Genomic DNA, 22,097 nt, shown 5'->3' with positions numbered 1-22,097 from the left:
TCTCCAACTGCAAAGTAAAGACTAGATGAGGCTGTCTTCAGTGTCCCTTCCTGGATTGTACAGGCATTGCATCATTCCACAACCCACATGGGCACTTCCCTCTGGTGCCACCTTCTTCTCTCCACCCCAGCTTTCAAGTGTCCCTCCTGCGCATGTCTCTGGCAGAGCTGGGAGGCTGACATCACCTCTGCTCAAACCAGGTGAGACCACACTCCCCAAGACGAACTGCCTGTCCTTTAAGAAATTTTTTAAGGTGGAACTGATGGATTGGGTGATATTATGAATAGTCAGAAGTTGTAGAAATTCAGAAATGGGAGGGACTTCAGAGAAGTCTTACCAAATGCCAAATGCCCTCATTTTGACTGAACCAGTGTCTCAGTTCCTAAGCCACTTCCCGGGATGCCTCTTGCAAGTTGCGGAGGCTGGTGGGGATGCCACACCCTATACCTTGGCCATACGGTTGGCACCACAAGCCTTTGTGGAAGTGAGAAGTCGCCTCTGCTCCTCTTTTTTTTTTTTTTGAGATGGAGTCTCACTCTGACATGCAGACTGGAGTGCAGTGGCACGATCTCGGCTCACTGCAGCCTCTGCCTGCCGGGTTCATGCAATTCTTGTGCTTCAGCCTCCCGAGTAGCTGGAATTACAGGTGTGCACCACCACACTGGGTAGTTTTGTATTTTAGTAGAGACAGGGTTTTGCCATGTTGGTCAGGCTGGTCTCGAACTCCTGGCTTGAAATAATCTGACTGCCTTGGCCTCCCAAAGTACTAGGATTACAGGTGTTGAGTGCCACCGTGCCTGGCCCACTCTGCTCTTCTTTAGCCTCTTAGTTGTAGGCTCGAGGCTAGAACCCAGGTCTCTGGATCCCACAATGGGGCTTTCCTCTGCTGCTCTTCCCTCCTCTGGTTTCCAGCAGGTGGTCAGCACCTTACTTGTCCGGGTATCCTGGGTGCTCATCACAGTGCTCTGTCAATCATAGAGTGCCTCATGAATGTTAGCTGAACAAAGAAACCAAAGAATAAACTCAATTTCCTTCCTCAGTGCCTGTAGGGATACTGGAGACTAATGAACATTTGTTAATGACATTTACAGGGGAATTGGCAAGTGCCAAGTACTGTGCTCTGCACATCACACACATTCTACCTGAATCCTACAACAGCCCTGGGAGGTCAGGACCAGCATTATCCCTACGAGGAAACCAAGGCCTATTTTAGTAAAGCAACTTGCCCGCCTCACCCAGCTAGGAAGTGTTAAGAGACAGGATTTGCACTTGGCAATGGACTCCAGAGATCTCTGTCCTGCGCTATAGATGCCGAACTTCCCTGCATCAGCATCTTAGTTTGTTCAAACAAATCGTTCATACAAAAACCAGTGAGGCCCTTGTCCTAGTAATTACTGTCTCTCAATGTTTCTCTGGGTTGTATTCAAATGACAACATACCATGGCTGCTAAACTTGTCATTTTCTTTGGCGGTCAATCTTGAAAGCAAAACACAATGAACGAAAGAGTCCTCCCAACCAGATCACATTTGGTTTTGCGCATGTATTTTTCTCCTGAACATCTAAACCCAACATGGGAGGTGCTTTGCCAGCAGGCCCAGCAGATGGTCACCCAGGCTGGGTCCAGCCTCATACTGACCATGTCCTGCTGCCGAGCTCTCATCCTTAGCAAAGTTTGGCCTCTGCCTCTCTCCAATGTTCACTCCTAAGTCCTGCGGAGCTCTCCAGCCAAAGATGAACCAAACACGAAGGAAGAGAAATGAAAACGATTTTCGGGACTCTTCCAGGTGATTTTAATTGCAGGGAATAAACCACTGTTAAAAGGAAGGCTTACTATAAAGAAAATGGTTTATCATAAGACAGCTTAGGGTGTTTGCAGAGGAACAGGGAAATGGTTTTGTAAATGCCATCTTCTCTAATAAATCTGAATGCTGCTGGAGAGATTAGGCCATTATCCAGTGTTGGCATAAATGAGAAAATGATATGATGGATCACATGCTTGAGGGGTTTTAGGACATTGCTGGAGATGAGGCAGGGTGACACTAGTTAGTGATGGCAGTTGGCCAATTGCATCGTATTGCCGGAAATCTAGCATGGGGCCAGTTCTGTTATTCTGACCATAATTGGTGCTTTCTGGTATTCATACCAGGAAGTCACTCTGCAGAAATTTTGCAGAGTTTTCTGAAAGCCCGGGGCCCAAATTACAGGTTAATCAGTTGTGTCACAGGGAGGCAGAGTTGGGTTTGAAGAACAGAGGAATCCCTTAAAATCGGCAGAAGACTCTAAGTCCCAGGGCAGAGGCCATAGTTTTACAAGGCACTTGTCAAGCACCTCACTGCACGTGACATTGTTGAGCACCACACTGATCCGGGCCCAACCTGTGGGCCGCAGAGACTCTGGGCGGCCAGAGAAGGTGATGAGAAGTCCAAAATACACACGTCTCCAACCTGCTACCTATGGGCACAATGAATTATTTTTCTTGCATGTGTATACCATTAGTTTTCAAATATATGCAATACCGTATTTTCTCCAACAGATAGCAAAAATATGACTACTAAAATGTAGGAGCCAGAATTTTCTTTCTCTCTTCACTAAAAACACTAGGAATCACTATTCAGTGGGAATATGGATGGCAGAAACATGAAATCCAGATGTTAACTTGTGGTATGGAATAGCTATCTTGATTAAAGTTTAAACCATTGAAAACTGGCCCCTGGCTAATGTTAATACTGTATGCCTGCTCACCAGGGAAATGATCATTTTGTTGGTGGGAGTTTGCGGCACACTATCTGTTTCCTCAGAGTACAATCCCCGGTCTCAGCCTGCCAGCCTCTGTGAGTTGAGCTTCTCAGTCTGTACCCTTCCCTTTTGTTCATGGTGAAGATATCTGGATTGTGATACTGACCATAACCTCGAATGCAAGTCTAGAGTACCTGTACATTAAAAGGCTAGGACGCACACTCAACAGGACATCACAGGAAGTTTGGCTCCTCCTGGGAGCAAGACTTCTAAGCAACATAGAAGGTTCAGGAGAAAGACCCGGGTTCTGGAACAAAATACCCAATCTTGTCTTTGGGAGACAGAAATCAGCTAAGGAAAAGTGGTTTCATTAATAAGTCAAAGGGGAGAGAATTCATAGTTCAATAATACGATGCACTATTAATAACCAAGAGTTCTATCTAAGGAATCCCAAAGTCTGCTAAACTCCATGCCAGGCACAGTATGTTAGTCCCTTAAACTAGCAGATCCCAAGCAGGGAATGCTTTCATCCCCAAAAGGACATTTGGCAATATCTGATGATGTTGACTGTCACATAATGGGGCTGCTATTGGCATAGATGCTGCTAAATGTCCTAAAATGCGCAGGACAGACCCCCACCCCCACAACAAAGAATTATCTGGCCTAGAATGTCTACAGTGCTGAGGTCAAGGACCCCTGTATGAAACCAGCCCAGTCACTCTACCACAGAGGTGTTATCAGCCTCATGTTCCAGATGAGGAAGCTGAGAGCTGGAATGTCCCACAGCACCTACATTCATATCACCAGGATCTGAATCAGGCCTCACTCATTCCCTTGAACCCATATTTATTTGCTCCATTATCTGGAAGATAGAAGTGACCTCCTCATTTCATAACAACGAAACTGAGGCTCAGATGTCAAGTGTCCCGCCCTGCATCTCACCATGACCAATGATTCTTTGTCCCTTCTCAGTTCTTTTGAAGTCAGTGATGAAGGCAAGGGCTCCATAGCTCAGGGGTTAGAGCACGGGTCTTGGGAAGTCAGAGATAAAGGCTGAATGCAAGTGACTCCGTCGCAAACCACTGAGTGGCAGCAAATGTCTTTTTCCTGTCCATTAACCACAACACCCCTAGTAATTAACTTCGCATTTTTGCTCCTTTAACACTATAATCTACTAGTTTTATTGCTCATGTTTAATTCACTAGCTCACTCATTCATCACCATTAATTAAGCTCCTCCTGTATGTCGAGCTGGGCTAGAGACAAATAAAGGAGAACTATTAATACATGTCCAAGGGTTGGCAAATGATCACCCCAGAGCTACCTATTTTTATAAATAAAGTTTTATTGGCATACAACCATGCCCATTTATTTATCTGTTGTCTGCTTTTGCATTATAACAGCAGATTTGAGGAAGTGCAATCGATACTTTATGGTGCTCAAAGCCTAAACTATTTATTATTTGGCCCTTTATAGAAAAAGTTTGCCAACTTCCACACTAGCTCCACTATTGAAGCCACGAAGGGGAAGCACTAAAATGAACTTCAAACCAAAACAAGAAGCACTTTCATCTATGCCTATATGAATAACTATAATATCCATTAGTTTGAGGAAATCTTAATTTTTTTTTTTTTGAGACAGGGTTTTGCTCTATCACGAAAGCTGGGGTGCAGCGATGCAATCATAGCTCACTGCAACCTCAAACTCCTGGTCCCAAGTTGATCCTCCTGCCTTAGCCTCCCAAGTAGCTGGGACCACCAGTGTGCGCCAACAAGGCCAGCTAATTTTTAAGATTTTTGTAGAGATAGCATCTCACTATACCGGCCAGGCTGATCTTGAACTCCTGGGCTCAAGGAATCCTCCCACCTCGGGAGGGTGCATAATCTTACACATTTAATTCTAATACAAACCTAAAACTCAAAAGCCCCAACACATTTTGATCCTCAAAAATACTTTCTACTTTTCTAGAATCCATTATAAATAGATCTTCAAATGAAGCTTCAATGTCTATTATTTCTGTTTTGCTGTCAGAAGTTGCAAAAACCCAGAAGAATGTTCCTTGTTGCACTGGAATTGAAACAGAGATCAGAGTCCCAGCCACTGGACTTGCCACTTAGGAGTCAGTGGAACTCAGCTGGTTACCTGCTGCACTGCAGAGACCACTGGGTTGATACCTCCCCTTCCATTCCTCTAAGATGCACAGAAAAAATGCCCCATTCCGATCTCCCTGAGTTTTCTGCCATACTCTTGGCTTGTGATCTGTGGATAAACTTCCATTCACCTGAGTCCAGGATCTGGGCATGAAGCTGGACCACTTGCTGTCCAGGCAGTTACAGCCACAGCGAAAGTGACCACATGCAACTAAACAACCATCAGGTTAGCTGGAGAATTCAAACCAACACATTTTGGTTGCATATTAACCCAAAGATCCTAATAAAAGAGCTTCTAAAGGTCTAATGGGATCTCCCTAAAGGGATAGTGAAAGAGAGAAATTAGGCAGATTTATCGTGATTGCTAAATCCTGGCCCCGGTACCCAAAGAATACATACATCTACCAGTCTCCACACAGGTGTATTTTCCAGAGTAAAAGATCCTAAATTATGATGGTATGGAGTGCAAAAAAAAAAAAAAAAATTCTCCACAGGAGAGCCATTGTCAGATCTAGGCCACTGAAATAAACAGGACATTCTCGTGGTATAATCCCTGACCTTGTTTACAGATCCCTAACTGCTTGTTAGGGAAACTAGAAGAGGAGAAACTCTAAGCTCAGGCATTAAGAAGACAGGTCACTGGGGCCGGGCATGGTGGCTCACGCCTGTAATCCCAGTACTTTGGGAGGCTGAGGTGGGCGGATCATGAGGTCAGGAGATCGAGACCATCGTGGCTAACACAGTGAAACCCTGTTTCTACTAAAAATACAAAAAAATTAGCTGGACATGGTGGCGGGTGCCTGTAGTCCCAGCTACTCGGGAGGCTGAGGCAGGAGAATGGTGTGAACCCGGGGGGCGGAGCTTGCAGTGAGCAGAGATTGCGCCACTGCACTCCAGCCTGGGTGACAGAGTGAGACTCTGTCTCAAAAAAAAAAAAAAAAAAAAAAACGAGGTCATTGGAAGAGAAGTCGAATGATTGTAAAACCCTGCTGAAATGAGGAAAGAATCTAGTGTAAAAAATTGTATTCATTTGTAATAATGGATTCCCCTTTCATCATGGGCCACCCATTGGACAGGAGGCTCAGAGTATGAGGGCACAGTCTTGAAGCGAGGGTGTCTCCATCCAGGCCTTACAAGACACAGTGGCCCATGCCCAAGAGGGAGTGGCCCAGCCAAGGTCAGACTTCACCCAGCCATGAGCTATGGGGCAGTTCTCTTCCCACACTGTGCAGCTGGGCCTGATCTTAGCGTGGGGAAAGGGAGGGGAAGTTGGTTCAATAAGCAGCTCAACAATCTTAGACAAATCAACTTAAATTGCTGTGCCTCAGTTTCCTGAGCTGAGAAATAGATTGCTGTGTCTACCTCAATCACGTGGACCAGTTGGAAGGGTCCACTGGGATGCCTGTGAAAGTCTTTAGATTCTGCAAAGAGATGTCTAGGTAGAGAGACTATAGTGCTTCCCAGGAGCCATCTTGATTGCCAAGAAAAGAGGAAGAGTGAATAAATGCAGGAGAATCCTGAAAAAAGGGTGCTGAGCATCAGCTCTGTAAACTGATGTTCCACCATGCTCTTGTTTTAGAATAAATGTGATAACACTGAAAGAGTTAGAGGGTGTGTTTTGAGTTGACTCATGGTAGAACCAACTGTGGTCTTGACCAGCCGAGTTTAAACAAGGTTGTTTTTTGGTTTTGTTTTGCTTTGTTTTGTTTTTTTGTAGTTGCTGATGAGAATGACCCAACCTGTGGAAGCTGACCATGAGATCACGATCCTTCTCTACAGGACTTCCATTAAAACTTAAACATGCCTTTCTGCTCCAGCAGGGCTGCCTGGTACCATGTCAAGTTGCAAACAGGGCGCTCTGAGTACGTTTGCCCGAGAACAGGCTGACCATCCCCACAAAATGGCAGCCAAGCCTTGCCTTTCTGTTAACTCCCAAATCTCAAGATACACTGAATAGTCCTGTTTTTTCTTGCTTTACACAGTAAACCCTATAGGAATAGGAAAAGCAATCCAGTTGATGAGCACATTAATTAAGATAATCAATACACATATAATTCCAGGTCATGTTTCCCAGGTATCATTTGTCATGCTCTACGGTCCCACAACTGCACTCTCCAGGGCCAGTATCAAATTTCTAACTCTCCTACCTTGCCACCATCAAGAAATGGTGAGCGTATTCTTGCCAAATGGAAGGAGTGGGGATTGAAAAAAAGAGATGACATTAATCCCACTGTATTACAAGTTGCACTTGCCAAATTAAAGCAAATATGCCATGTTCAATGGTTTAAATACACCATGTTTAAGTTAATCAAGGAAAATGAATGAATTCATTTGTTGCAGCTGACCAGAAGTCTGAGACCTGGCTGGGAAGATGATACAAGGGGTGAGCTTACTTTAAAAGATGCAGGTATGCCTGTCCTGAAATTCACATCTTTTTTTAAATTCTCTTTGAAAAGAGGACAGAAAAGCTGTTATTCAAGATCTAAACTCAGTATTATCCACATCTTCCTTCTCCTTAAGATGCACTCTTTCTCTGGGGGAGAAGGTCCCAGGTAGTAGCTGTTCTCTGCAGTGTCCAATTCCAATCTATCCAAACAGTTGTACTTTTTAATAATCTATCACAGCCAGTTTTAACCTCTAGTGGTGAAGTGAATGTATTTTCCAGCCTGCTTTTATTACACATTACCATTGTCATGCACATCTGTGAAGGCTCCTGTATTTGTCACTTCATTGTCTGTTTTTCCATTACACCCATCTAGACCTTTATTAGAAAATTATGTTTCCATGTCAGTTATACCTACGAGGCTGTGAGTCCAAGATAACTCAGTCCCCGTCTTATTAAATCTGTGGTCTCTGGGACTATGTGCCCGATCTCTCACAATAGATGGAGACAGAGAGAAGGGAGGAAGCAGAAAGGAAGAAAAAAAGAGGAAGGGAACGCGTTAAGCAAAATAGCAAGACCATCCTACTGGCATGTCTTTGGGCTACCTGATAGTGACATCTGGATATTCTCGTCTTCACGAAGTGAGCAGATTTCAGGGTCAGTCAAACGTGTGAAGCTGTGTTCTAATCCCCTGTTTTTCTGTTCACTAGTGGACTACTTTCCAGAGCTTGGAAAAGCAACTTAACCCTTCTAAGTTTCAATGTCTTCATCTGTGGAATGGAGAGGATAACAATATCTAACTCTCTGTAATATGAAGGTAAATTGAGAAAATGTTTGTTGAACTCATCACAGTGTCTGGGAAAGCCTCGACGAACACTGGCTATTGCTCTTATTGCCCCCTTGGGTGATCTCAAAAGTCTCTCTGCCTCCCCAGTTCTGATCCTGGAACATCCCGTTTGCTAAAAATGAGTCATAACCCCACTAAGAAGCTCTGGGGTCCACTGTTCCCTTTCCCATAAAGGTAGGAAGGTCAAGTCCTCTCTGCGATTCTCTTTGGTCACAGCCCAGCAATGAGGCAGAGAGAAGAGATTCTCACATTTGAACATGGCTCAGCACTAAGCAGTCCTCTTACCTCTGGCCAGACAGGAGTCCTTGCTGGCTACGGATTCTCCAGCAGTGACAGAGCATATTTTGTCCAGCAGAACTCTGAGGATTGACGATGAATGAGCTAGTGTCTGACATGCAAATCCTAATTACAATTGCCACAATGCCAACATTAGAACAATAACGGTTTCTTGGGCAGTAATGGGAAAAAGGATGCCAAGCTCCAGAGCATCCTGGTGGAGACGCCAGGCAGTCTCTGGAATCACACTGGCTTGTGTTTGTATCCTGGCTCTGCCACTTGCTAGCTCGGTGACCCTGGGCAAGTCATGTAACCTTTGTGTGCCTCAACTTTCTCATCTGTAAAATGACAAACACTGTACTTACCTCATAAGGTGGTTTAAAGGATTCGTTGAGGTATTATAGGTAAATAATTTGAAACAGTGCTTGATATATGGTATGTAAGCACTCAATTAAAATCATCTATCACGAAATCAATGATCCTCATGATACCATGTATAAAGTAGGCCAAATTCCACACACCCCATCATTTAGTATTCATCCATCCATCTATTCATTCAGCAAGTATTTACTGAGCTCTTATATTATGTACAAAGCACTGTTCTAGGTGGTGACGATACAGTAAAATATAGACAAAACTCCCTGACCTCACAGAGCTGTCATTCCAAGACTAACAACTGAAGTCTCCCCTAACACCACTGCATAAAAAGCAGTTCGCAACCAGGGATAATTTTGACCTGAAGGGGACATTTGGCAACTTCTGGAGACATTTTTGGTTGTCACAACTGGGGTGTGAAGGGTTCTACTGTCATCTAGTGGGTAGAGGCCAGGAGTGCTGTTAAATATCCTACAACACACAGGACGGCCCCCTGAGAACACAGAATTATCTGCTCCACATGTCAACAGTACTGAGGCTAAGAAACCCTAGCATGAAGGTATCTGTTTGAGGTTAATAAGTCCTTTGTTGGGCATGGTCTTGGGGTGCTAGAGGCTACTGAGGCCACAGAGAGAGAACTCGGGCAAAAGAAAAGACATGGGATGGATGGAGAATAAGGCTGCCACAAGATTCTAGCTTTGCCTGGACTCATCCTTCCCAAGAGAGATGAAACACACAGAGTCCAAGAAATTGGAGGCTCCAAGTCCAGGATCAAAATAGTCCTTTTCATTAGTGATAAGTGGCCCCTGGGCTGCCAGTCTTGCAAACAGAATCCAGTCCCCTCTTTGTCAGTTGGCGGCTAAGAGGCTGGCTGATCCCCTATCTCTCAAGCATAAGACTTTACCATAAGGACCCAGGAACTACCACCAGTCTAGGGAAACAGGAGTTTAATCAGGAGTAGAGACAGGGCTACAGCTCCCTGAACCTTCCTAATGGAATAAGCCAAAGGATGCTTCAGACTCAGGAGACAGGGCAGAGAAGCATACACAGGTTTAAACAGCAGAGAGACCTAGTGGGTTTGCATTCCTAGCTCAGTCATGTGGCAGTTGAGTGACCCTGGATGTCAAAGTGGAATGAATAAGAGCACAGACTCTAGAGCCAGAGCTTGGTCACTTCCTGACCTTATACCCTTTGGCAAGTAAATGTGTCATCTCTGTGCCTTAGTTTTCTCCTATGGAAAACGGGTATAAGAATGGTACCTGCCCAATAAGTCATTATGAAGATCGAATGCATTCCTGAAATGCATTAATCCAGAAAATCACTTAGAACAGTATCTGGCCCAGAGTACACACTATGCCGAAGTCTGCTATTATCATCCTCATTGTAGTCATCACTATCTCACTGCAAACAAGTGATTTAGTTTCTCTGAGACTCAGTTTCCTCTTTTGAAAAACGAGCATTAGATAGTTGACCTTGAACAACATAGGTTTGAATTGTGCAGGTCCACTTATATGTGAATTTTCCTCCACCTCTGGCACCCGTGAGACAGCGAGACCAACCCTTCCTCTTCCTCCTCCTCCCCAACATGAAGATGATAAGGATGAAGTCCTTTATGATGATCCACTTCCACTTAATGAATAGCAAATATATTTTCTCTTCCTTATGAGTTTCTTAATATTTTGTTTTCTCTGGCTTACTTGATTTCTCTACTTAATTATAAAATACATAATACATAGGGCATAAAAGTACGTGTAAGTCAACTGCTTATGTTATCTGTTAACTGTTTATATTATGCTATGTTTATGTTATCATAAGGCTTCCGGTCAATAGTAGGCTAGTAGGAGTTAAGTGTTGGGGGAGTCAAAAGTTATACACAGATTTTTTACTGTGCTGGGTGGGGGCCAGCTGTAGTTGTCACCTCGCTGGCCTCAGGATTCAATAATGCACGTTAAGCACTTGCCAGAGTAGTTGATATATTGTAAGTGCATATTATTATTTATTAAAAAGTTTGACCAAAGCAATGAAACCAGTTTTCATTTACTGCTACATTAAACTATTCACCTTGACCAAAGAGAAAAAAACTACATGCTTCAAGATGGTCCCAGAATCCCCAGCGTCTTGTGGTGTACCCAAAAGGTAAGTTCTGAGAATAATAATAATGAGGTATGCAAAGATGAGTGGAGAATATCAGTTTCTTTAAAAGGGCGCTCTGTTCTTAATGACTCATTACTTCACACAATCTGTACAGCAGAGGTAACGTTGGGAATGGAAGGGCTTTACATCTCCACAAAGGTACCACAGCGCTTGCTGTGGTGGAAGAGGACAGAGGAGAAGGGAGCTGGGCAGGACACCTCCTCTCCCCAACTTCTCTCCGCTCTCCAGCCTGACTGGAGAAGTGGGCAGAGGCCCTGGGGCTCTCCGCTTGCAGGACTGCCTATTCCAAGCTCCATCTGAGCTCCTGTGCTGAGGTCTCAATTTATCAGAGAGTAAAGGGGCAGGGACCTTTCAGAAGCCTGACCCAAGGGTCTGGCATGACCCAGTCAACAAAGCCAGCAGAATAAATTTAGCCCCAATGATCTCGTACCACACAGCAGCCACCTGCTCAAACAGTTGTTCTTGCCAAACTCATTAAAACTACGTTCAGCTTCTTTCATGTTTCCAGCAGCCTAGGACTCCAAGGGGGTAGCAGGAGTGCCCACAGAGCACAACCTCGCCTCCACCACTTAGATCAAGGTTGCATCACACAAGCAAGAATGTTCTGGTGTCGTGCAACCACACAGGGTGGAAGAAGGCATTCCTTTCCCTGATCTTCTTCCAGCTTCTCCACAACTGAGATGGGCCTGGCAGGGGAATTGGAGGGTGGTGGCAGGGGAACTGGAGAGTGGTGACAGGGGTCAGCAGAACTCTTAGCTGCTATGAATCATCAGGTATGATCTGCCTCTGTGGATGGCCACCCTGTTGGCTTTGGGGAAGATGTCTTTTCCTAAACGATTCTGCCTGAACCCACGATGCCTGCAATTCAAGGCACCAAGGCAGTGCAATGACTACTGGCGGTGGCACTCCTGCCATATTGTGTGCTATTCACCCTAATATGCAGCCCAAACACTGAGACCTATTTCCACGTTCAGCATCGCTTAAAAACCCATCCTCTGGACTCAGCAGGCAGAACCAGTTCTGCTCTTGCCTGATATACGGCAAGGGGTAAGAAGCCAGGGACCAATGTTTAGGCAAACCATTAAGGTATGGAAAGAACAGAGGAGTTCATGTTGATTTCACTGTCCTTATCTACATAGCCCAGGAATGAATATATAGATATATAATAAATAAAGAAAACATGCAGTGAATGTGGCCAAATCCCAAGCTTGACCTTCTGGGCCCCATATGATGTGCACGGTGAGCAGGCAAAGTTCCAATGAGCTCTTGCCACCTGCCAAGCCCATCTGCTACAAACTCACTGGCAGCCAGGAAGTCACACATTATAACCCTATAGGATTCCTAAAAAGTGCCAACAGTCTTCTTGAGGCATAAGAGGGTAAAGGGATGAAGAGAGGGCCTATCATGCCTTACCCTGGGAAGATATGTGACCAGGCTCCTGTTAGACAAGTCAGATCAGCTCAGACTTCTGGGGCGCATCAAAGAGGTGTTGGAAAACCACTAAAAATCATGAAGCGCACGCTGGAAGCATGAAATTAACCAGAACCAGAGACTTGACTTAAGAGGTCCTTTGAAGGCGTTCTCCAAAGACAATGGAAAGATAGTAAATAATCCCCAATCAATAAGTAATTTCAACCACACTGTACTGATCTGTAAGTAATCTCTTTGTGACCACGCATGATAATTTTCAGGGAGAAGTCTGAATCCCCATCCCATGACAGCCTACCAGGTTAGGAAAAGACACACTCTATTTTAGCCCCTTGATTTGGCTGGAAAACCAAGGCACAGGCTACTTGCTGAGCTCTGTAACTTAGTGGCAAGCTAACAGAAGGCCCGAGATTCCCCAACATTTTGTTCCATCCTCTCTGCCATTTGAAAATTCTCTTTCTCAAAAAAGATAAAAGTCTACTTAGGAAAACAAGAGCAGAGGCAGAATGAATTGAGAATGGGATGCGAAAAGACAGAACTTATTTTGCAAAGCGACAGTGTCTAGCGTCTCCACAGACTACTCACACATTCAATTCACTCCAAAGGTAATTTATACTTCACGAAAGAGTTTCCAGTGTTGTAGTAATGGTAGATAAGAGCTGTCAGGCCTTAAGTAACAGCCTATTTTAATGCCTGGAGAGAAAAATACAACTTGCATGTATTTATGGAAATGTACAAAGGTACAGGAAACTGACCCTTTCCTCCATCCCATTCTAACAAATGCAGTAGGCAGGAAGTCCTCAACACCAAAGAAAGATGCTATCAGCACGTTCACTTGCATAGGAATACAAATACAATTATTTCTTTAAAAAAGAAAACTAATGACAGTAGGCATACATCCTACTGGGCATTAAGTATTTTGTTATATACAGTTAACAACTATTTGAATTGGGTACAATAGCACTTAATTGTTTTGTTCTACCCATAGCAAAGCAACCAACTGAATCTAATATTAGTCATTCATCAGATGATAAAACATTTTCAGAGAAACAAACTGCTACATTTTCCCCTCAAAGAACAGCAAGCATTTTAAACACATTTCCCCAGAGATGTTATGCTGAGGAAAACAGCTTAGAAATGTTACTTTAAACAAATCCCTTCTCTGGCTACCAACAACAAGACGAATTGGAACAAATGCTTGGCTCTGTTCTTTCCGAGCCTCCTTCTGTCCACCTGTCAAAGGCTGTCGCGACCCCACCGACCCAAAAGGCAGACTCTGGAGCTCTGAAATGTGTCACCCTGCACGGACGCCCTCTGCACTGTATGCCAGCATTCTCATTAGGGATTATCCAACTCAGTTGCAGGAGGGAGAGACAAGATGGGCTGGCTGCCAGGAGTTCTTTCAACACAGATTCCGAAAGAATATCCTCCGAAGTGCCGAAAGCCCAGATTTTCAGCAGTTCACTTTCTAGATTCTGTTTCATAGCAACCATGCCAGCTCACACGGGGTACCAACCAAGTTAATATTTTGTTTAAATGACACACTGCATTAACCCGCTAGGAAAACCCAAGTTTTCTTCATCAAAAGGGGATACCAACCTACCTACTGCCAGTTGTCATCCCTGGAACAAAACAGCCAATGATGGATTGATGAGTTTGCTTCATTCATTTAAAAAAAGAATTAAAAAAACAAAAAGAAAAACATTTGAAAGTGAATCTAACAGTCTCTTGGCAGAGGAAGCAAAAGGTGACTCTTTCCCAAAACCATTTGTACTAATATTATTAAAGTTACATTAGCATGCATTTAATATGTCCATAATGCCCTTTCGTTAAAAGATGACTTACACGGTTGCATTTTGAAATGCAAAGATACTCGTTTTATTCAAAACCTTGATTTGAAAACTGATAACTCAATAGCACTTAAATACTCTTGGGGTCTGGGCCCATTGAATTGCACCAACACAGACAAAATGAAAACACAAGACTAATTTGGAACAACAGTCAGAAACCCTGAGGAGCTGAGCCTCTGGGGGCCTCCTTGGAGGTGTATTACGAAGAATCAAGTGGAACCCAATCAATTGCACTTTAAAATTAACTTGTGTGAGAACTCAAGGCTTCTTTTTAGGATAATGAAAGCAATGGCAAAATAAACTACCAGACCACCTCTGCAGAGGGTTTCTGTGCTAGAAGGATGCTGCCACAGGCTATGAAAAAAACAAAAACAAACTAAAACAACTCCCATCCCCATCAAAAAAAAAAAAAAAAATCCCCAAAACTTACAGAGGCTAAATAATGTATCATGTACTGTTGCTACAGACAAGTAAATGATACCCCACTGAACTTATACGGGGGGCTTGTTTTCTTTTCAACCATCACATCTGTTTAAATGCACATCAATTTAGACGGTTATGTGGCCAACAATCAAGTAGAGCTTAAACCTTTTAACATTTTATTTTCTGATTATAAAAATCACAAAGTGCCCCTAGTAAAGATTTTGAGACATACCAACGTACAAAGAGGAGAAATCAAGACCACTCTTCATCCTACCACCCACAGACAGCCACTGACATGGGCAGGCACCGTCCTGAGAGCATATGGGAGCTGCTGGTTTTATGTGTTTTTAAGGATATCCAAGAGATCCAAAAGCCATTTTCATTTCCACAGCCCTGTGCATTTGTGAGGGAAAAAAGAACAAGGAATCAGCCCCCTGTTGCTCTACTCCAACAATTTAACCATCCGCGAGTATGTCAGTTTCCAAGTTGAGCATGTGTACATCATCACTGCGTTGACTGCCTTAGCCTGCCCAGTCTACAACCAGACCCAGGACTCAGATAAAAAGCCACTTAACTTTTCCTTCGCTGAGAAAGGGGCAGACGGTGGGAAATAAATGAGCATTGTTCAGTGTCCTTTACTATACAGCTTTTGATTCTTAGCAAAATGCCAGTTCTTAGCTATTTTTTTAATGTTAGCAGAGCCTCTGCCTATAAAAAGTGAAGCATTGCCTTGCAGTGTGCTTTTTTTTTTTTTTTTTTTTGCACAGGTTCCAGTGGAGAATGTTCTTTCACACACAATGACATTGCAAGGGATGACAAGAATAACCACATGTCAAGCTTGCAGCAAGCACTAGGACCACAACACCTTCTCACCATTACGTCATGGCTACTTCCTTACCAAAGTACTCCCCCCAGTTCCTAAGACTTCCGACAGGCTCCGGGAGTACCAAGTTAAGATCTGACTTGGAATTCGACATAAAACTGCACGTGGGCAGCCTTCACATCTCACATTAAAGAAAGCACACCTTCCCAGGAAGATAAGGTGGAAACAGAGACTGATGGAGAGAACCAGACTCTTAGGAAAACAGACTCTCTCAACACTCAAGAGAAGCTCTTGAAATGACAACAGAACCAGAAAATCATTTTAAGCCACTGAGCAATTGGTACCTTGCACTTCAAGTGACATATTTAGACAAGTGGCCCTCATGGACTGGAGATTTTTTTCTGTCGTGTTCTGGATTTCAGCAGTTTAATTTGCAATTCAAATGATATTAATAACCAGTGATATTGTTTCTTAAAGGGCAATTAGGCAAAAAGAAAAAACAAATTCCCCAAAGCCTGCCTACCCTTTTACTTTCTAAGTCACAGAAACCAAACAGTACATTTTAGAGAATGCCCCATCCGCCTTTATGTCTTGCAGGGGGTTTCAGAGCTTAATCTCTGTCAACTTGAACACAAACCAACTGTCTTTTTCTTTCTCTTCTCTAAACTGCAGAGTCCCTTCAAACGGGCTCCCTGCAGCCCACCACCCTAAGCCTTCATTTCTCTACCGCTCAACCTTTGAGGTCTACAGTATTCCCCTGGAAAATGCTCTCGGTGTTTATATTTGCAGAAATTTCAACTCCCTGCTGAGCTGAGCATCTACTGTTGCATCTGTAGATTCCAATGCCTGCGAGACCTCAAATGAGAAGAAAATAAAGTCCAGATGCAACTGAGCCAAGGGATTTGGCATCCGCGGAGAAAAGCGCACAGCAGTCCAATCCTCTATCCCAACCACGGCGGCAGAGCCCGGAGCTCTCTCTGGGAAGGCGCCTAAGGAAGTGGGGGGAACTGTGCCACTCACCCCTGCGGGGGGTGGGGAAAAGGCCCCGGCACGAAAAGTTTGCCACGGAGCTAGGGGCTGGTGCCTATGGAAAGGGCACTTTCTGATGCCGGAAGGGACCCGCCGGCTGCGCCTCGCTCAGGCTGGCCGGGGCCGGTGTGACCGTGTGACCCCGTGCACACTGTTTTCAGTGTGCCCGGGTTTTCGTGAATGACAGCAGCCTGCAACTCCCAGCCGGGGAGCAGCGGTGGCCACCGCCGGGAGGAAAGGGTTACAAGCCAGAATGCAAAGCGATTTCGCCCCGGGCGTGGGGGACCCCAGGTCCCCGGCCACCTCCGAGGCCGGGCGTGCTCGGCTGGCCTTCCTCCGCCCTGGGCGCCGGGGCGATCCTACCTTGCGCTCCGAGCTGGGGGTTCTCCATGTTCGTCGCCGCCGAGTCCCCCGCCGCCGAGGCGCTGGCCGCGGCTCCCGGGCCCGGGCCGGGGCCGCCGCCGCCGCTCAGTTCCGCCAGTCTCCGGTTGGTGGCCGTGAGTTCGGCTCGCAGGTTGGTCACCTCCTGGCTGGCCGACTGGACCGCCCCATCGATGCGGAGCGCGAGCTGCTTATTGTCTTCCATCATGCTCAGGATTTTGGCCTGGGGGCGAGAGAGGTGACAAAGAGCTGCATGATGAGCGGGGGGGCGCGGCCGGGCACCCCCGGCTCTACCTGTTGGGTCCCCCGCCGCCCAGCTCGCCCGCGCCCCGACCCCCAGGCACCGGCAGCGCCGGCTCCTCAGGCGCAGGAATGACAGCGGCGCCTCCAGCCCGAGCCGCGGCGGTGGCGAGGCAGCGGGGGGAGGAGGCAGAGGAGAAAAAAGAGGAGGAGAAGGAGGAGGAGGAGCAGCGATCGCCGAGACCCCGGCGGGCGGGCGCCGAGAGCTGCTCCGAGAAGGACACCGCGCGCAGCCAGGCACTCTTTAAATGGAGCCTACCATTCGCCGCCCGCTCGGGAGGGGGTCTGGGTCGGCGGCTGGGGGCACCCTTGGCCTCCAGCGCCCCCCTACTTCGGAGACACACCCCCCGGGGGGGCAGAGGCGGCGGGCGGCAGCTGGGAGGGGGCCAAGGTGGCGCCCCTGGCGAGGGGCGGGGGTCGCCTGGACCGAGGCCGGCCCTCTGTCCCCTCCCTGGAGCTGTGGGGCAGCCCCCGCCCTGGAGAACTGGTGCCCCGCGCAGTGCTAAGGTTGGGGAGGCGCTGGGTGCTCGGAAGAGAGGGTGCTTGGAAAGGGGGCCTCAGAGGGGAGCAGGGGTGGATCTCCAGGGGAGGGGGACGCTTGCGCCAGCTCAGGAGTGAAGTTCGTGCTCCACCGGTTCCTTAAACTGCGAATACGAAATCCCCAGAGGGGAGCTGAGCTGGTACCCCGCGTGCCTCTCACTCTCCATCCCCCACCCGCCGGCCAGACCTGCGCTGCCCACCCCCGGAGGGAGCGCCTATCTTCCTCGGCGTGGGCCGCTCGTGCTCCCGCCTCCCCACAGCCCTAGCCCTGTGTGTGCACCCAGGTGGAGGAGCAGCCTTAGCCAGCTCCTAAGCTTCTTAGCTGGGCTGAATATTGGCGGGGACAGAGATGAGGTTGAGAGATAAGAAGGAAGGCGTCGATGGGGCTTCTTCCCTTTCTTCTACTGGGAGCGGGAGAGTTGAGCCCTGCTGCCTCAGTTTACCCATCCCCTCTTCACAGAAGAACTGAGGTAACCTGATGTTGATATGCCCTTAGCTCCTCTTTCTCTCCCAGACCACAGGCTTTGCATTTTTCACTGGGGCCCTGGATTCCAGCCACCAGACCTTGTTACCATAGCAAACTTCATTCCATGCAAATAGGACAATTTAAAACAGCCAGCAACCCTCTGGTCAACAGGGCGCCACCATTCCAGCTCAGTCAACCTCTGGAGAGCGGCAAAGAGCAGACTGCCGAAGACAGTGGGGTGCTGCAAGGAAGAATGAGGCTGCCCACCCTTCAGGTTCTTAGAGGAAGCCCAAAAGCACCAAGCAAAAACTGCGTGCAGAGTGCTTTTATATGCATTCTTATCTCTTGTGAGTGAGGATTATTATCCCCATTTTAGGGATAAGGCAACTGAGGCTCTGCACAGGGTTAAGCAATTTACTTAAGCGGCCCACAGAAACCACGTGACACCGGGACTGGAAGAAAGTAATCATCTGATTGCAAGTTCTTCCTGCTGCGCCTTCAGGAGGCCTTCGATGATAGCCTTCTCCCCCGTTTTATGTGGAACCATAAAAACAGTCTTGCTCCATTCCCCTGTGACCACTCACAAGCTTTTGCAAGAGGGCAGGATTGGATGGTGGAGCATGTGCGAGGAAGACACAATACTTCACTCTGTCCACTCTGCTCAGCTAATGGGTCAGTTTGGGGATCGAACCCTGACCTTAACCTCATTAGGACAAGTTCTTACCAACCGAGGCACTTAGAACTGCTTAGTGTATCTGCAAACCGGGATTCAGTTCTTTGCAGTCTGTCAGTTACGTTATGGGGAGAGCATCAAAACTACAGAACTTTGTGGGTCTTCAAAAGGGGGATGCCGTGGTGCAGCCATTGTGGAAAACATATTAGCCGTTCCTTGAAAAGTTAAACATAGGATTACCATACCACCCAGCAAATCCACTCCTAGGTATATGTCCAAAAGAATATGTCCAAAACAAATATTCAAACAAAAACTTGTACATGAATGTTCATAGCAGCACTGTTCATTAGTAGCCAGAAGGCAGAAACGACCCAAATGTCCATCAACAGATGATTGGATGAACAAATTGCAGTACACAATGGAATATTATTCAGCCATGAAGAGTACTGACACATGCTACTACTACGTGGATGAAGCTCCAAAACATTATGCTAGTTGAAAGAAGCCCGACACAGAAGTTCACATATGATATGACTCAATTCATATGAAATAGCCAGAATAAATAAATCCATAGAAACAGGAAGCAGATTGGTGTTTGTCAGGGGCTGCGGGGAGGGAAGAACAGGGAGTAACTGCTTAATAGGTGCCGGGTGTTACTTTGTGCTGACTGATGAAAATGTTTTAGAACTAGACAGAGGTGGTTGTGGCACAACACGGTGAATGTACTAAGTGCCATTGAATTGTTCACTTTAAAGTGCTTAATTTCATGTTATGTAAATTTTACCTCAATCAAAAAGTCATATATGCAAATACACAAATAAAGGGGATGGGAATGTTCTGGAACTAGGGCTTCTGAGCAAACAGTTAAGAGTAGCTCTGTTTAGAGGGCCGTGTGTGTGTGTGTGCACGTGTGTGCGCACACTCACACCTCTGGTATAGCACTCAGCAGAAGAAACAGTAATTTATCTGTTTACATGTCTCTCTCCCACTTCACTGGGAACTTGTGGGTGGGGGAAGGAGGGTTATCTGGCTTTTTATGTTATTCATCTTTGCATCCTTGCCGCCCTAGCCCATAGTAAGTGTTCTGTAAATGAATGCGTGTGAGTGTGTTTGTGTAGTAAACAAACTGACCCAGTGTTACTCATTTTGCTCTTCAGTGAGATTATTCCCACACACCAGAATCTTCAAAACAAATCAAAACAAACCAATCTAACAAGGAGAAAAGAAAAGACTCATTCCTTGAGCCCCTTCTCATCCCTCTCTTTTGAGGTTTCAAGAAGCTTGCTTTAGAAACTCCTGGGATGCCTCCTAGGATTTCAAGAATTTTATTTTTTGACAGCTTTTTTCCTAACATGAAAAAAGGGGCTTTTTCCGGTTGTGTGTCCTTATGTTCACCCACACACCAAAGGACTAGATCTTAGATAGAAAGTCTGCAATCAGCCTCTGCGGGTATACTTGATTTAAACCAAAAAGGTCTATATTTCTTTTTTTTTTTGAGACGCAGTCTTGCTCTGTTGCCCAGGCTGGAGTGCAGTGGCACCATCTCAGCTCACTGCAACCTCCGCCTCCTAGTTTCAAGTGATTCTCTGCCTCAGCCTCCTGAGTAGTTGCAGTTACAGGTGTGGGCCTCCACACCCCTCTAATTTTTTTGCATTTTTAGTAGAGACAGGGTTTCACCAGGTTGGCCAGGTTGGTCTCGAACTCCTGACCTCAAGCAATCCACCCGCCTTGGCCTCCCAAAGTGCTGGGATTACAGGCATGAGCCACAGCGCCCAGCCAGGTCTACGTTTCTTATCCCCATCCTTTGCCACCGCTCCTCCGGAGGTGATCTCAAGGAACAAAACAGTTGCTATGTGTAATTTTTCAAGAAACTGCTAATATGTTATCCACAATGGCTGCACCACGGCATTCCCCTTTTGAAGACCCACAAAGTTCTGTAGTTTTGATGCTGCCCCCCATAAGGTAACTGAAAGACTACAAATAACTGAATCCTGGTTTGCAGATATACTAAGCACCTTTTTTTTTTTTTTTTTTTTTTTGAGATGGAGTCTTGGTCTGTCTCCCAGGCTGGAGCATAGTGGTGTGATCTTGGCTCACTGCAACCTCCGCCTCCTGGGTTCAAGCAATTGTCCGTCTCAGCCTCCCGAGTAGCTGGGATTACAGGTGCCCGCCGCCACCCCCGGCTAACTTTTGTATTTTTAGTAGAGACGGGGTTTCACCATCTTGGCCAGACTGCTCTTGAACTATGACCTGTGATCCACCTGCCTTGGCCTCCCAAAGTTACACTAAGCAGTTCTAAGTGCCTTGGTTGGTCCAGTTGGTCAGCGGAACCTGTGTCCCCTCCCACTGGCCTAACCCCCTCCTGTAAGCCCATTTGCCTGTCTGTGGGGGCTGATAGGCGTTTACCGCCCATGTCCTGGGACACACCTGCAAACTGTTGGGAGAGGGATTCCAGAGAAGTCTGTCATCCACAGCTCTCTCTCCATGGGATTCACAGCTATGAGAATTTGGCAGTACTGTGGGTTCTGTTTCAGGGTTCCCCCTTTTGCATGTTCCCCAAATAGTCCCAATCTCACACCCCAGTAGGCTGATGTTAAGAACCAAGACAGAAAATGGGTCCACTTCATAGGGACTTGCTGTCATTTTTCCACTGTCACTGCTGCTATCACTCCTAACCAGCCCAACCCCATCCAAGGTCCAGGCCTCGGCTCATATGCGGTCACCAGCCTCTACCTACATCGTCCGATCTTTCTGAGCAGAATGAGCCAACTGTGCCGTGTGTGTTTGTTGCCCATCAAAGCTTGCCTGGGCATTTGGAAAAGTCTGCAAAACCAACCTCCCTGTAGCTCAGAGAAAGGAAATTCCTATCAACAATCAAGGCTAAGGGCCTAACCCATTGCTGACAGCACAGCAGTACGCACCTCCCTTTTCCCAGAAATAGAGTGACCTCATAATGTAACGTCGAGACTGGGATGCTGCTGAGAGCGAAAGAGGGCGCGATGAGTAATTGAATTAAGCTAAAACAAGTGGCATACACAGGAGCTGTCCCAGGAAACCCAGTATATATGGTTGCCCTACTCTATGATTGAATGACGCCATTTGGTCCTAGAAGGCAATAGGGATTGTCTACTCTAGTGCCTTCTTTATTTACAGACAGAGAAACAGAGACCCCAGATTTAGGAATGAACCATGCAGTTTTGTCAGTGAAGGAGCTGGGAAGAATTTAACCAGGGTCTTTAGAAAATGGCCCATCTTTCCACTGA

General features: G+C 46.3%; 1 protein-coding gene across 4 annotated transcripts in view; it reads right to left on the bottom strand.

Moving 5' to 3' along the window:
- Positions 1-22,097, bottom strand: part of KAZN (kazrin, periplakin interacting protein) — a 1,203,323-nt gene that overhangs the window by 488,634 nt on the left and 692,592 nt on the right. For 3 of the 4 annotated variants that reach the window (XM_030805689.1, XM_030805686.1, XM_030805692.1), the window contains exon 3: positions 16,838-17,078. In XM_030805689.1, coding sequence (XP_030661549.1) covers positions 16,838-17,078 — 241 coding nt within the window. Of the gene's footprint in view, positions 1-16,837; positions 17,079-17,199; positions 17,515-22,097 lie in introns of those variants that run through there. The other variant, XM_030805690.1, reaches the window with a different exon arrangement.

Source organism: Nomascus leucogenys, chromosome 24 (genome assembly GCF_006542625.1).
Source record: "Nomascus leucogenys isolate Asia chromosome 24, Asia_NLE_v1, whole genome shotgun sequence".
Taxonomy (NCBI): domain Eukaryota; kingdom Metazoa; phylum Chordata; class Mammalia; order Primates; family Hylobatidae; genus Nomascus; species Nomascus leucogenys.
Note: the sequence above shows the minus strand (reverse complement) of the source record. Positions and strands in the feature narration are given on the sequence as shown.